We start from the raw sequence: 17,162 nt of genomic DNA on the forward strand, positions 1-17,162 counted from the left end.
TCGGTCAGGTGTGACCAGGTACTAAATATCACATTGTCCAACCGTCGAACTTTCCTTCGGTCAGGTGTGACCAGATACCAAATATCACACTGTCAAGATGGCCAATTTCCCCGCGGTTATATTTATATCCAAACGTTTCAGCGGCTACATCTACATCTTGCTATACATTGCCAGGCCAGAGCTTGGCAAATCCACCAGAAATTCGTTAAAATTGCACGGAATTATTCAATTTTTTCCGAAACTATTGGGTCATGCTCATCTCTTTATTTTCAGCTTATAGGCTCTTCTTAAATCTTGGCGTTGTGTGTACCAATTGTCAGGAGTTACCAACGGACGTTCCAGATTTATTGTAGCCAAACCAACGTTCAAAACTAAACACAAATCAAACGAGAACTAATAAAAGTATATAAAGGGCATTACAGGAATTAGGATGGAATGATTGAATGAATGAATGCTTGGGGTTCAACGTTGCACTCAACGATTTTTCAGCCATATGACGACGAGGAATCATTACGTGTGAGTACATATACTGTATCTTCTTGTGGCTTGGTGAGCCGATGCCGTAAAAGTGTTGCCACCAATGAAGTATCATGCTAAAGATACCAGACATGACACCCCATCCAGTCACATTAAACGGACCAACCAGTCCTGTTTCCTTGCTATAACCTCTCAGTGCTTAGCACCAAGCGAGGCAGCAACAATAACCATATTTAAAGTATTTGAAGTCTTTGGTAAGACCTGACCTTGGTTTGATTCCCGCGTCTAACGACTTCGAGGCTGACGGTCTAACCGTGAGGCCACGGCAACGGCTGAATTAGCATGGAGTCACGAGAAACAAAGCTGGAATCTTTGTACAGAATCACTCATTATCCTTAGTGACTAGACATACATTTGTAAACATATGTATTTTCAAAAAAACATCACCTCCAGTTTGGTACATTATATATAATAAAGAATTTATTGGGTATATTTGGTTTACACAAGTAACGCATTGGTTTTGTTCACATAATATGGAATGTCGTGTACACAGCTTAAGAAATGGGAGACAAAAATGTACATTTGTAAAATACCTGTACTGTATAGAAATTATAAATTAATTCTGGTCATATAATTACGTGGTGAGAACAATATTTCGTATTCTAGCTTACTAAATTACTAATCATTTACAATGGCAGAGAACTGGTTGCGATATACATAAATGCATACTTCTCAACCTTAAGTATCCGTTATCATGATCAAAGCCCTATATCAAAACACACTTAAGAATTATTATGAAATGCTTTTCAGGATTTTTTTCTCTCATTAAATGCTGGAAAGTGTGGTATCGGACATTCATAAAAAAAACTGTACCACATGCCATATTGTTTGAAGTACATGTAACTGCGACTCATTTGTCATCCTTTACGGTCAGTCATAGTATGGCAAGGATTATGTGTTGCTAGTGGCCAAGATGTTCAAACACCACAATAATGTATTTATACTTTCTTAACCATGCATTTCAAACCCATCAGGATTTTCTAAAGTCGCCATCATTGTGACAATTTATAGTGGAGAGGAGGGGGGGGGGGATTTATAGAGAAAACAAAACAAGTAAAATGTGGGGGTGGTGACTTACTAAAATAACCCAGGACAATCCATCAAAAGCGTTCCCTCCCCCCCAGCATTCCATAACCTAATAAGAGGGCACAATGTGGTATTTTTCCAAATAAGGCTAACAGATGATGCATTGAAAGCTTCCAGAAAAGTTTTCATATTAACATTGCATGCCATGAACAAAATGTGAGGCAACTCATGTAACAAAGGAGATGTAAACAAACACCTTAAAAAACCTAATACCGGTACTTCATGTGCACTATTGCATAATAGAAAAAAAACAAAAAAAGACCGAGTTACCAGCAGTGATGGATAGTATTAAACATGCTTAACAAGTTTAACAAAAACATTCTATTGCAGGAGGCTGTTAAACTAACATTCCATTCTCAGCTGAATATTCATCTAGAATAATAATAATAAAAAAAAAATGTACCGGCATCTACCCCACATCACATACATCATGTACATGTGGCACCAATGGGTAGAGAATTGGAAGTATCCCAGAATTCCCATCGGATTTTCTTTCCTGCACCATTTTACTAGTCCTTAAGCCATTCCTAGAAGCTGGCATGGCAGGTCACTGGCTCCAAGAAAGGTATATTTGAGAGTCAACAGAGTTCTTATCAGGAATTATGCGATATAATTGTATATACAATTGTCCAGAGTTTTGTGGTGTATTCTGAGACAGTGTCTTGTCACTGCTGAAGCAGCAGTACACATGTATGAAGTGTACATCAAACTGGTTTCTTAAAGCATGCTGATCACAAATAGGCAGTTGGAATCTGAAGCATTCATTCAGAGCCAAAAAGCTGGCACACTGACATTATGGAGACATACCAGCAGCCATGCAAGTGGACCGTTAGTCACAATCAAAGCATCCTTACATTTCTTTCAAGCATATAACAATGTACAACAACAACAACAACAAAAATTCATACTGCAGGTCTCTTTTAGACACAACCATGTGTTAGCATAGATGGAATGGGTATATATATATACGTGTACAGGATATATAATGATATACAAGCCAAACAGTAGTTGTAATTGTTTCTCCCAGCATATTATCATGCACTCGACCACACAATGCATTTCATTGTGCATGGACAACCTTATGCACAGCTTTATTACGATAAATTCACATATATACAAATACATATATTTCCATTCCTCCCAGATGATTCAACTCAATGTTGTTTTATACTCTGCCAGACTCAAAAGCCGAGTCTTTAACTCAGACTGTATACTTTGAGTGTACCACATTTGCAGTAAACCCTTGGCTTGCAAGGGCGCATCAATTTTTACCGTATTTCATGTAGAGTTTGGAATGTGAAAATTCACTTTCAGAAGCACACAGACATCAAAAGGATGCTTTTGATACCAACATGTAGGTTTTTCTGATAAGAAATTGTCAAACTTCACAAAAAACCCCCAAAGTTGCTCTATAAGGTGGATAATCAGAATCATGCAAAATGTGGCGCTTGAAATATGCTTAACTTTAGATTGGTATACAGTATCCATTGTATATGTTGGACAAACACATATATATTTGTCATCCTTGAGGATGGGAAGAAAAAAGAAATTAAGACCAGAAAAGCACAATTTGGACCACTAACAAAGAGACAAATGCACAATACAATTCACCATTTAGTCTCTATCAATTGCACTTCATTGCCAATGTGAAGGCCATACCCTAGCAGACATGAAACACGGCATCATAGATGGTAGAGATCGGATCTATGTTATAAGTGACATCTTCAGTCTAGAGCATTGTTTGCATACAATTCCCATCTTCAGTTATAGCCTAACAAAATAATATAGATTTTGTATTAAAACTGCTTTATGCTCAAAAGTCCACTTGTTATCTTTGAGTAATATACATGTCCATCATTTTAATGAGATCTTGACCTGAAAAGTCCCATTAATCTTGAAGGAAAAAGATTTACAATCATGGCAATGGAAAAACAATATAGGCAATATATACATGTAGTTTTGTCAAATGCATTGGCAAGAAATTTGTATTTATATGTAACTCCCCTTTTGAGTGATATTGCCTTAATCGTAAATTTTCCTTCTGTACAATAGTATTTCTTCTTTGCACTTTGAAAAATTTAGCTTGAACTTCAAAACTTAAATCTGGTACTAAAACGCCACAGGGATAAGAGACAGAAGAAATAACCTAGCATATACCTGACTCAAGATGGAGCAGTCGGAGACTGATGATCAAAATGATCAAAGAACTTAGGAGACAAATGATAGGTACATGTAGCATTAAGTACCAAGTTCAGTCTATAAAACATTTCACAACACCTTGCTTAAAGCTGATAAAGCTGTCAAAAATGGCTTATTATCAGCTAAAATTTAGCCAAGATACTGCAGGACCGCCATCATGTATAAAAATGTGAAGAGAACCAAGGCGGAGGATCACGTAGCTTAGACTTAAGTCACTCTTCACTTGTGCTCTTAATCCTGAACTTTCAATTTAACATAAATACCATACTAATTTTCAATTCTGTCATGAAAGTTTTAGGACAACTCTAAGTAATAAATAATTCTCAGGTCAGATTCTCAAGTCTCAACTTTATCTAACTTAAGTCTAAGACAACATTATGATCCTCAAGCCAGATATCTACCATTTTGTATACAAAAGAATAACAAATTATCAAATAATAAAACACAACATCCCAGTATATTTTTAAAAGCTGAATTTGCAGAGTTATACCTGATGTAGGAAAAATTTTGAAGGACTGCGTGAATATTCAATGTTGTTCAGAGACATACAGTTTTGGTAAATTTAGCACAATTGATGTCACTTCCAAACACTTTTATATAGCACCATGATTCTCAAAATATGTGCCCCAAATATTCTCACACAGAAGGATTTTTATTTTCAACACACATGACAGGACACACTTCCCAGATCTGAATTTCTCTAAGAATTCTTCCCTTTAAGGTTTTCATGATTTCGTATGTGTAATTTGAAAACTTTGTGGCTTGGCACTGAATGGTTAGAGACAAGTCTACACTCAACTAAAAAGGGCCCCACACATACATGTTTGTTAAGGACATGTGGACACTTTATAAATAATAAGGATTAATTATACAACTACAAGTACCTGCACTACATCTGGCGCTTGAGTCTTCAGTACACTTCTGTTCAAGACTTACAGAACACTGTTACCATTTCTGGATATGGCAATGGTATATATATATATATCTATATATATATATATATATCTATATATATATATCTATATATATTAATAGTAACTACACAATGATTAAAATTGAACTACAAATAAGCATAGGTTAAAACTGAAAGACTACAGAAAAGCACACAGAATATACTAGATGTAACTTATAACATATGCTTAAATAGCAGTTACTAACATTCTGTGCATGGAGATTCTAAATAGATGCATAAAACAAGGGTGATAACTCAGTTTACAACAAATCTTGACAGGAAAAGTTCTGGGCTCGGTTTCATGAAGCATGCTATAAAGCTAAAGTAAGCCCTTAATACCCTGACAACATACCTCGTAGAGAAATGAAGTGCACTTAGATAAGGGCAACTTAACACTAAGTACTCCTCATGAAACCGACTCCAGGTAATACATATTGTACGCATTAATTTTAGGCCCAATTACATCTATTTCTTACATTTGATATACTGTCAAGCTGTAATATAATAATCTGGCTAGATAACTTTTAAACTGAAAAACAAAAGAGTACACCATTGCATAGAATATTGACTATATGATACTACAGTGGAAGACAGTGACACCCAAACAATTTTGATCTTCAGCATCATGGTTCCAGTTGGCTCAAGCTGGGGGTTACACTTCAGATAAATGAACAGACACTTAATAGCCTTGTTAACAGAAGAGGTGTAAGAGACTGGAGCATCCTGTCCTTTGGGTAAGTTTAGATGACAGAATGATACATTTGTTAAGATCTTCAGCATCATGGTTCCAGTTGGCTCAAGCTGGGGGTTACACTTCAGATAAATGAACAGACACTTAATAGCCTTGTCAACAGACAAGAGGTGTAAGAGACTGGAGCATCATGTCCTTTGGGTAAGTTTAGATGACAGAATGATACATTTGTTAAGATGTCCAGCTTTTGCTCTCATTTTTCATTCATACAAAGAGCAGTTAGGTTTTGAGGCTTGGAGAAGGAAAACTGTTTATTAAAACAGATAGACTTTACCACAGAAGGATTAAAGTGTATATTACCGTAATGAATAGATATGAATACTGAAAGGTTGAGAGATTACCTACTGCAAGCTTGTACTCCAACTACATCATCATATAAATGTACTACTACTATGGTTAACTACATCGATCTATTCTGCAAGATAACTGTGTGCACCTTTTGATTTCATGAACAGTAATACTATTGACAGTCAAGTGGTGTTCATTCTTCAGGAACGTTTTCTTCTTGTAACAGTTACATATGTAGTGCAGAAGTTTTCTGAGAAAAAGGACACATGCATGTTTTTTTCACAACACAAACAGGACAAATACAGACAAATGCAGGAAGCCCTTACAAAGAAAACATCTTCAAAATCATTAAATGGTTAACATCATTAACAAAACACAGTTCATACAACATAAAATAAATATGCACAAAATCAATGAAAACATAACATAAAGTAAAAGGTGTATTATCCTGCAAAACTATGGCCAATACTCTAATTAAAACAGTTTTCTTAACAAAATTATAACTTATGTTAAAAAAACAAATAATGTTGACAGTAGCAAATTAATTAGAAACAAGAACCATCATGTCTTGAGAAAGAAAGCACTGATATCAGTCTCTTGGGCTTCTTCAAACACAGGGCTGTTTTATTGTGTCCAAATAGATGTGTCTATCAGATGTACAGACAAGGAGAGAGGAGAATTAAGGGGAATTCATCCTAATATGAAAGCTGTGGCCAGTCGTAAGGGCAAAGAAATCACACAGGTGATCCCAACACAACATGGTCTTTCCGAGAAGACCCCTGATAGTTAGATATGCATACATTACATGATACACAGATGATATGAGCTTCATGTTAGCGGACATGAAATGCAATACACTTAGGCTTGGCAGACTGATGAACAAACAATTGGAGGTTTCCTTTTTCTTACCCAACGGACACATTCCGATAAAAGATTTTTTACTCAATGGACATGTTCAGATAGAAGAGTCTGCAACGAGGCGTTTGATCCGATCGATTTCAACCTGAGTGTTTAACCTAGTTTTCTTCTCTTCATCCACTTCATTCATCAAATCTACGAACTTCTTCCCAAAGGCAGATTTCATCGCCTCCATGTCCTTGCGCAGTTTATCAAGTTCTGATTTCAGGTCATTATAGGCTGCCTTGCTGACGGTATTGGCTTTAAGATCACGGATTTCCTTTCGAAGCTCGTCCACTACAGCAGAGCTGGCACCCGAATGGCTGACACTGGCTGAGCTCGAACTGGCAATGGAATGGCTGGAGCCGGAATGTGTCCCGGAATGTGCAGCGCTTGATGACAGCTTGCCTGTAATAATAGAGACAACAGAATATTAAGCTGGAAATATTATCCTGCAGCACAGTGGATACGCTACGTTCCTTCTCTCTTCTACCCGTTGTACTTAATAGCCATGCAGCTCCCATCACTGATGCAAAGGGGATTAAATCTGACTGGTTTAATAGCCAGTCTACTTGATGAGTGACATAACAGAGACTAAACTCACTGCTCTGCAGCCTAGCAAAGTACCAATATGAGACATACATACATGGGGGAAAACAAGTGGTCCTCAATGAATGTATTCATGCATGAGTCAAGGACAGTGTGAGCGTCATCAACTGGTCACTATGGTCACTATGGTCACCATGGGCACTACACGTAGTAAGATTTATGTGTAATTTCTGGAATGAAGTGGCTCTACTCTCTGCTTGTCTAGTATTCAATAGTCAAATTTCACACTCACCTGGCAGCTTACTAGGAGAGTCTTCCTGCTTAACAGCATTTGCTAAGTAACTATTCCGTTTCGAAGATGTGGACATCATACTTGGTCCATGTGTTGAATTGATGGTGGGAAGGCGTTTCTTTGCATCATCTTTCACGTTCTGCAGGAAAAAATACAGTTATACAGAAATACAGAAAGTGCAGTGAACGACAAACATGTGAGCTAAGCAGTCTTGAATGTGCAAGATGCATCATAAGGGAGACACAGTTGATCTATGCCTATGATACAACATGGCTGATTTTGCTGACAGCCCATGATTCAGTTCAGTCCTAGGCTTTTGTGTGTATATCGACTTGAACTCGTATATAGTTTCAGGTCCCCACAACGACTCTAGTGTTTTTGCACAGTCACTTTCCACTGCAATGTACAGCAGAGTGTATACATTATACAGCCGAATTCAGAGCCAGGATTGAGGCAGTCATCTTATTCTCCAGATCTCTGCACTATAGGTATGACATTATATTACAAACACAAACCAAAAAATCTGTCAAAAAGACTTTTGGTTAATAAAACTGAAGCAGGGAAAATTGGACACATGAAAAACGCTGGAATTACATCCCTGACATTTAACTACATGATACTATGTTTGGGTCTCTCAGGGCTGGCTTTTGTGTTTCTCACCAGGCTACTTCTCCTTACCCTCATGATTTACTTTCTTCACCTGTAGATCAAGTTGTAGATTGCTGATACTGTGTTTTCAGAATAAGAACCATATACACATGCTGATAAGCAATGATTTCCTAAGGGAATATGACCACCACATAATCATCACAGACTAGGTTCTTTTGATACATAAATTCTAGAAAACCACTCTTTTGCACATGTTGTATATTAACTGAAATTAACATTTACGGCCAAGTGTTCCGCATCCTTTGTTGGGTATTACAGCAATTTCATAATCTTCTTTCACAACTTTTTTGAGGTTATAACACATGTAAGATGGCAGTCCAGTCTACATACGAAAATTAGCACAACTACTCGTTTTCCAGTACTTGTGTCTAAAATAAGGCGACACCCAACACCCATATACATGAAGATTAAAGACAAGTGCATCACACTAAGATCACAGACGGATTACCACAGGGTATTTTTTCACTTACCAAAAGTCAGCAGGTAGAAATCTAATACAATAGATAATTCACTGCCAAGGAGGCTCGGATCTTTCACATAAGTATTTATCATATCACAACTACAGACTACTGATCACTAACCTCGTCTTTCTTTTCTTCCTTCTCTTCTTTATGTATAATACTACTTTTGTGTTTATCGTGATCTTTTGATTCAGTAGATTTCTCCTCCTCCTAAAAATAAGAAACGTAAATGGCAAATTCCATAATATGTTGTGTCATCATTATTTCATCAGTCAATATTAGTACAACTGGAAAATTCCATGATTTCCATAAAATGTCTCATAACCTCTGGCTTCACTGACCCCTAAGTAACTCACATTTTAGGATTTTTGATGGAATTATTTCTACAGTTAAACCTTTCTTGGATTATTGCTAGCTCTGATTTCCAAGAAACATATATAGTTGGAGAACATCAACATCGTGAAGAACTTGGAAATTGCTGAGTGAAGACAAGAGTAGTTTAAGGAAATATACAGAAATTAACTCACAGTATGAAGGAATACTTGAGATGGAGGCCGTCGATTAGGTAATTTAGCTCTGTTTGCAGTAGGGTGGGAAAGTTTCTCGGAGTTGGCTTCTAGTCCGTCAAAGTGATCTGTTGGAACAAATATTGTTAAGACACATGAAAGTGTACTTCATTACGCATGACAAGAAGTCCATGCTATAGGTGCAATGGCCACTTACATAAGACACTGAAGAAAAATATCAATTATTATTGTGCAATACTATTGCATGCACCTGTAAATTTAGGGATGCATGACGAGTGTCCCAGATGTACATCTAATCGTAACGAAGACTGGCTTGTGAAAAACATACATACAACATGACATATCTTTAACTTGAAAATAGAGACCTTTTATAGCTTGAAGTTACAAGTTGTAACTTCTAACTTCTACCTTTAAACTAGATTCTAGTTTGAAGGTACAAGTAAAATGCTGAAATTGTAACTTCTAGCCAAGGTCTCTTTTAAATGAGCAAAATCTTTACGAAGAAATGAAGAATAATCCTAACACATGTACGTGGCCAAAACAAAAACTTTAAAATACATCTATCAAGCTGTACTCCAGCAAATGTGCATCAATATACACCCGCATATACATGTACTCTAACAGCACAACTCTACACCTGTAGTAAACGTACAGGTGTTTATACACCGGATACACCTATGAGGCTAACAACACTGCAGTCAAACAATTTACACGACTTATGTACCTGTTTTGTGTAATCTGATCATGATGTTCAGAATGTAGATCGTGACGATGGCCTGTAAACTGAGTAACTACTTTTCCCTGATTCTTTGCTGATCATGCACCAAGACGCTTGAAACTTGACACTCACTTTTGAAGCCCCAAAGAAAGAAAAAAAACTAGTCAGGTATGTACTGTATATGTCGATGCACAGCGTAAGCAGAAATGCTTCTCATAAATGCCTTTGGTAACTGGCAATAGCTCATCTATAGGTTTCTGAAAGAATACATGGACCCTGTTCACTGCTTTGTCGTCACAGTGGGCAATTGAGCTCCTTCCTTCATTTATGTGACTGTAAGGCAGTTAAAGAAACTCCAGTTTAAGGGGAACACTGTGTAAAACACAAGAGCTAATCCAACTTGTACCGCAGTTACTTCTTCACACATATTAAGCATGTGTACAGCATGGTTTGTCAGCAGGTCACACTGAACATTACATGCCTCAGCAGCACTGAATTCTCTTGCTAAAAAATGTACATGTTCAGCTTCAGGCTTCATTAGCCGGATCTGACCACAGAGGGCTTGCCATTAGCAGCTGTGTTAAGCCTCGTGTTGATGACCCTTACTCCAAGAGTCCTGCACTCCAGCTGCATGGGCCTCACTGGTCAATAAATCTACTGCCACCTGATAAAACTCTGCACAGCACCCGAACCCATCTCTGTTCAATACTGGCACAGTGTGAATATTTACAACCAATGACCACTTGCTGCCTCTCCCACGCTGAGGCTGGAGGCCGTGTATGGGATCTGGACCAAGGCAATTGGATTTAATGAATGAACAATTTCTGCAGCCCTGCCAACAGCATTTGTTGGTCACTCACACACCATGTATAATTCAGCGTAATCTAATCAGGATAGTGGTCCATCACAGTAATGGTGGATGAAGTATTAGCACTCCCAACTAAAAAATCAGCCTGTTTCATGGGTGGAACTATGATACTCCTGCTAAAAAGACTTAGGAGACAAATCTCAGTGTAATTCTCTCCTCTCTGTTCATGTTAATATAAGACTGTGTCTGCACGTGGCCATAATAATAGCATAGAAGAAGAGCAATTTGATTGCAATCTTCTGTGTTCAGTAATAGGTTTAATAAATCATATCAGCAATAATTCCACGAAGCTCACAATTGCTGTCAGTTTTAATGAAGCTCAGAGTTAGACTGATTTACAAATGTACAATGCTAGGATGTTCAGGATCAAATTGGTTGATGCTCTTTCTTGCATGAAAGTGTTGAAGATATGTTCCTGTGGACAATCTTTTAAATTAATAAAAGTGTTTTAATTTTTAAATACGTTGTGAAGACCATACAGAAAGCTTTGAAAAAAAAATGAATCAAAGTTCTATTGGCATTTATGTATAAAATTAACTTATTTGGAACTCAAAATAGCCTTCTCTCTATAGTTGTTCACCCAGAACAAAAACCTCTAAGATCATAGAACAACTCTTTCCAAAAATGACTCAATCCTCACCGTACATAAATATGATAAAGATGCATAGCCATTTAATGAATGATTATGGCTTAACGCCACATCGGCAATATTTCAGCCATACCGTGACGAGTATATAGCCATTTAAAGAAAATGTTTTTGAAGGACTTAATATCCTTCATTTTCCTGTCCTTTCGATGACAATTCACTTTAAGTATAAACCTTTCTGTGGTTTTGGTAGCTTATTTATTTGTACATTTTGAATATAATGCAAGATAAAAATTAGACAATGAAAAATGGAATTTTTTCAAAGGCTTATCCCAAAACGAAAACTTTTTAAAGGACTTTCAAGCTCTTCAAAACCTTTCACAAAATTTAACAAAGATATTTCATGGACCAGTAGGACCTAATTGATGGTTTGTAAATAAAGGGCAGCATGAGATTCAGTGAGGTGCATCACCAATGAGCCTGCCAGAGGTCAGATGTTTGCAAGACCTTACAGCAAGGGGTCCTAGGGGAGAACCAGGGAGGCAGCATATGAGCTGAGGGTTAAGCGGTGCCCTGTCCCTGCAGGCAAAATTACAAACCATAAATCAAGGCAATCTGCTGCACTTCCATGAGCCTGGCCACAAATCAGGCAATAATGGAATATTGTAAAATCGTGCGCCTGAGACAAACAACTCATCACTGCCACCATTTGGACACTAGAATAGAACACACCATTTCTCGTATAATAGTCGTTGTCCAAGGCAAAACTGTCTTATTAATCCATAAAAATACTGATGTAATGGGGAAATAATGATAAATGATCTTCAGAAATGGTTGGTGTTACTCGAGAATGCAGGCTTTAACGGTTTGGATGCATGCATGTGAACATAAAGGTACAATGATCAAAATCATATCCTAGATTGCCTGTAGATACTGGTACACAAGATTGGTAAACTGTGTCGACCAGAGCTGATATTGCAGTGTCACTTTGCAAAATGCTCTTGAATAATGGTTTCCATGCAATGTAATATCAACCCTTTCTTAGAGACGATATCTGCAGCGAGATGAACTGAGATGCCACTACTGTGAAAATTATTACAAAGTGAATTATAACAAGTCAGGCCACAGCATCACAGAAATCTAATCTACAATAAGAACATATGAAGCAGGACAATCTGAACACTTTACAATAATGAACAAAAATAAAAACAAAACCCTCCACCTTACAGGTATCTCATCTGACAAGTAATAGTGTTTGAATTATTTAGAAAACAGTTAACAAGCTAGTGATCATACTCGCTGCTTATACATATTTAGACATGTCTTAATGCACATTTAAACAATGTTGTTAAATTTGCTTTTTTAAATCCTTTTTTTAAAATCATTGTGTAATATATATCTATACCCAAGAATTTTTTCAGTAAAATATGGTGGTGGTCAGCATTTTGAGTACAGGAAATGAGAGTGCCCATGGTTAACTACCGTTATGGAAAGTTACTGATAAATTTTCCCCAGATGTGTACACCATATAGATATTGTTTGAAGTTGTCATCAAAAATTTTAAACTGCGTAAACGGCCACAAGAGCATCCTTGACCACTTACATTTACTGTCACGAAGGCCTGACAAACAGTGAGAGCTCGAGACATCCAAAAATTATCTATCTTACACAGACTTTATTGTATTATTGGAAATAATGCATTTAAAACTGCATGTTTTATGCACATAAAAATTAGGACCAATGAAATAGGAAATACATTAAAGCAATAATACTTTCCCTGCTTTACGATTTACAGTTTGAGGCTGAAAGGTGCTGAAATTCACTACTTGTATATATGTGAATAATTGGATAGCTGGATCCCGCTTGAGTTACAAATAGGAGTATCGCTTAAAATCAATAAAATGCTGGCATCCATGCACTACTAAAATATATCTCATTTCTGAACCGCCCACCCACTGGAACTGAGGAATGGAATTAATGATGATACAGAATGAGGAAAGTGTAAGGACTCGTCAGTTTTTGGCAATTGTATTACAAGGGTGCTATAGTAGGCAAGAACAGTGTAAACCACCTATCAGATAAATAAATAAACAGTAGGCAGGAGAAGTGAACATTCATAGAATTCACCTTATATCTCTTCCAATACATTTACAGGGTTCCCAAATCCTTCATGAAAAACATTTCTACATTTGATGACTAAGTAACCCTATAACAGCATAGAAAAGGGCACCACTAGATGTGTATGACCCCCCTCTGTAAATTACACAGATGAAGTGCCTCCAACAGGGTCAAACAGCTGTTTCTATATACCTTTCAGATATTACACACCGAGCAATTTGACTTCAGAACAGAATTTTTAAGCATGGAATTAATCAAAGTATTAATATGACAAGCCACTTCACCTCATCAGGCACTTGATAAAACTGCTGAAATAATGTTATAGCCGAATTAGCAAAAGCTGGATTTGAAGTGACTTAACATACTTGGAGGGAATTCTTATCCATTACTTATAAACAATAATATATCGTATCCTGTATATCTAAAAATTCAACCACATAATGTACATGTGCAAAATCTGTAATACCTGGTGAAAGTGAAAGTGAAAAAAAAAAAAAATATATGCAGCTATGTTCTTCGAAGTTCATAAGATTACTCCAAACACAACAGCAAATTTATGACTGAGCATGATATCCCTCCCACCTCCCCACTACCCCCTCTTGCATTCATTCACAAGGGGGCATAAACAAGTTTTGCGGACTTTCAGCCTTGTAAAGTGTACAGTGTTAATATTTATTTATTCATTTGATTGGTGTTTTACACTGTACCCAAAAATATTTCACTTATACGACGGCGGCCAGCATTATGGTGGGAGGACACCGGGAAGAGCCCGGCGGAAACCCACGACCATCCGCAGGTTGCTGCCACATCTTCCCACATAAGGATGCTGGGCTTGAACTCACAGCAACCGCACCATTGAGTGGCTCCTGGGTCATTACGCTGCGTTAGCGCCTTAACCAACTGAGCCACGGAGGGCCCTACAGTGTGAATATAGTTCACCTCCATGTGTACGTGTTAACCTCTGTGTTATTTTACTTTTCTTGTCTATTATCAAGTTTACAGTGAATACACCTAAGAACAATATGGCCGAAAAGGAAAAGAGAAGCTTACTTGACTCTTTCTTGTCGTGGAACACAAGCTTAGATTTGTGGTCTTCTGTATGTGGTTGTGACTTAGGGGCTGATTCAAACGGTCGAGCTGGAAGTGGCTTTTTACTCACTGGGGGCGGCTTCTTTGATGGAATAGCTGGAGGGGAACCAGACGGAGCATCTGTAAAATGAAATATTAAATAATTACACAGTGTTCATAATCTCTCTAGGAACAATCAATGTGTGTGCATGCAAGTTCAAACTGGCCAGGCTAATCGATGTACTGATAATCTCAGTTCGCTGTCATGAGTGTGGTGGTATCCTAGCAGATTCATGCTCAATTTTATACACTGTGAGTATGTTAACCACCACTGCCTCAGAGGTGGTAGATGTAACTCTTTCTCATCTGATTATCGTGAAACAAAAATGCATTTTGAGAGAAAGGACACTGAACTGCATTAACAAGGCAAATTTTTGGCTATTTCTGCACATTTAAAAAAAACTTCCGTTATCAGAAATTAACAGCAAAAAAAAATGACAAGCCCTTTGCCCTTTGTTGCTTTATGATAACTTGTATAACTTAACATGTACACCAAATCTTACCGTCTTTCTTTTTGGAGTTGTCTGTGTGTGTAGGCTCTGGTCTCTCTGGCTTGTTCTGTACTTTAGTACTTCCATAACTACTGCTTAATGAAGGAGGTGGTGGCTTCTTGGGCTTAGGCTGGAAAAAAAAGAACACCATATACATATCTATATATATGAAAAACTGTATTCACTAGTGAGACGAGTCTGTAGAATTACAGATTTTAGGAAACCTACTGACACTCAACTTTACCATCACTTTAGCTCCAACCATGTTAGGCACACACACCAAAATATTCCATATTCACTAGTGAAACGAGTCTGTACCACAGTAGAAGACCCACTTGTTCTTGATGAACAGCTTTGTGAACTTACGTCAAGCCCCTAACTTTTTAAAATGTTAACTCGAGCTCATGAGCTCGCTTCTCTGACAATGTGTCATGCACAAGTCACTAAATGAACAAACCTAGATGTGTTGCTTGTGACCATATTGTGGAGGACCCCAGCAATAGATTTAACACAAACTCTGTACTTGAAGTTGAATTTAACATGTGAATCGAAATTTGTAATGTACTGTCTTATTTGTAAATAAATGGAAATCATTGTCCCAATTCACATTTAACATATGAAACTGTATATTAGACTTATCTTGACCCATTTGTCAGGCTTAGTGGCTGTCTTCGTATTGTATTATCCTAGACTTATATTCAAGTCAGTACTCGCCGCTTGATTTCGTGTTGTTAAAGGACCACTGTTGTCAAGTATACAGTGACCATATACTGTCTATAATCACAGGTTATCAAATTCTCAACAACGCTACCATCTCACGAAGCACCTTCCATTTAAGCTTCGAATGAATCTACAGGATTCTCAACGGAATAAATTGTTCACCTTTGATATTTTTTTTATTTATTAGTTATTGTGACTTAAAATTGCGGCCCCCTAGTCTCAAACAGTGGAACCTCTCGTCAAGGTGACTTGAGCATGGTTTTATTTCTTAAATATATCACATGAAAGCAAATCAAAACAATATTTTAGAACTGGGCTTGAGAATTACAGGGGTGAAAAATACATGTACTTGTACTCACAGTCTCTTGGGGTTGAATTTCCACAAAGTTATCTGGAAACACACCCACTTTCCCATTGACCTCGCCTTTCCACCAACCACTGTCCTCTAACTCCTTATCCAATAGAGTGATCACATCTCCAACTTCTAAATTCAGTTCGTCGTCATTCTCAGCAGCATAGGAGAACCGTACAATGGCTTTCTCTACTACAATAAAAGAAAAAAAGGCAAGTGTTATAAAGATGTGTATATGTGACAGAACAATGTCAGTGACAAAACCTTTAAAATTCAAGGCAAAGAAAACTCCGACGTTAGTTAGACAATGTCCACAAAAACAGTTGGATTTATTTTTTTTATAATTCTTTCAACCAAGTAAAATGCATTTGAAACTTCTTCTTTCTTAGCACATCGGGACCAGTGACAACAAATCAGGTTTAAAACCGCTACTTAACACACATGAACTGTTCGATATAAATGCATTTACATATAGATGCATGAATGCACTCTCTGCATGGACCTTGACACAAATTATTTCACGCAAAAACATGGATTTGATGTCACTGATACCTGCTGGGTCACAACAGATCACCATAGAATCTGATGTTTAAAACCATTTTACTCGTTCAGAAAAAATTCTAAAAAACATAAATCAAACTATTTTCTTTGGCAGTGTTCAATGGTCTTTAATCTGATACATACTTCATTTATGTTTTCTTTACCTTTCACTGAGGACTTATAACAGATTGACAATCTCAAGAAGGAAATTCAAGCATGACTTAATTTGATACAATTTAATCCATGTAATTCATACTGGTGCTACTTGAATATCTGCATTTTCACCTTATAGCCACACATTAAACATGCATAAAATTTAACACAAAACAAATTAGGTGAAAGAAGGAAGTTAGAAACACACACCCCAGGCACCATTTTCACAACTGAAACATCATAAGCCTTTCAAATTTCATAGCTGGATTTCTTACACAAC

The 17,162-nt window shown here is 37.1% G+C and overlaps 1 protein-coding gene across 1 annotated transcript in view; it reads right to left on the minus strand.

The window, feature by feature from the left end:
* Positions 1 to 4,836: 4,836 nt before the first annotated feature.
* LOC135469347 (SH3 domain-containing kinase-binding protein 1-like) overlaps positions 4,837 to 17,162 on the minus strand; it is a 41,959-nt gene continuing 29,633 nt past the window's right edge. Inside the window, exons 8-14 of the mRNA XM_064747985.1 lie at positions 16,197 to 16,381; positions 15,130 to 15,247; positions 14,549 to 14,707; positions 9,209 to 9,315; positions 8,802 to 8,891; positions 7,552 to 7,690; positions 4,837 to 7,118 (exon numbers count right to left, since the gene is read on the minus strand). Of these exons, the coding sequence (XP_064604055.1) occupies positions 6,769 to 7,118; positions 7,552 to 7,690; positions 8,802 to 8,891; positions 9,209 to 9,315; positions 14,549 to 14,707; positions 15,130 to 15,247; positions 16,197 to 16,381 (1,148 nt within the window). The 3' untranslated portion in view covers positions 4,837 to 6,768. The remainder of the gene's footprint in view (positions 7,119 to 7,551; positions 7,691 to 8,801; positions 8,892 to 9,208; positions 9,316 to 14,548; positions 14,708 to 15,129; positions 15,248 to 16,196; positions 16,382 to 17,162) is intronic.

Source organism: Liolophura sinensis, chromosome 1, assembly GCF_032854445.1.
Source record: "Liolophura sinensis isolate JHLJ2023 chromosome 1, CUHK_Ljap_v2, whole genome shotgun sequence".
Taxonomy (NCBI): Eukaryota; Metazoa; Mollusca; class Polyplacophora; order Chitonida; family Chitonidae; genus Liolophura; species Liolophura sinensis.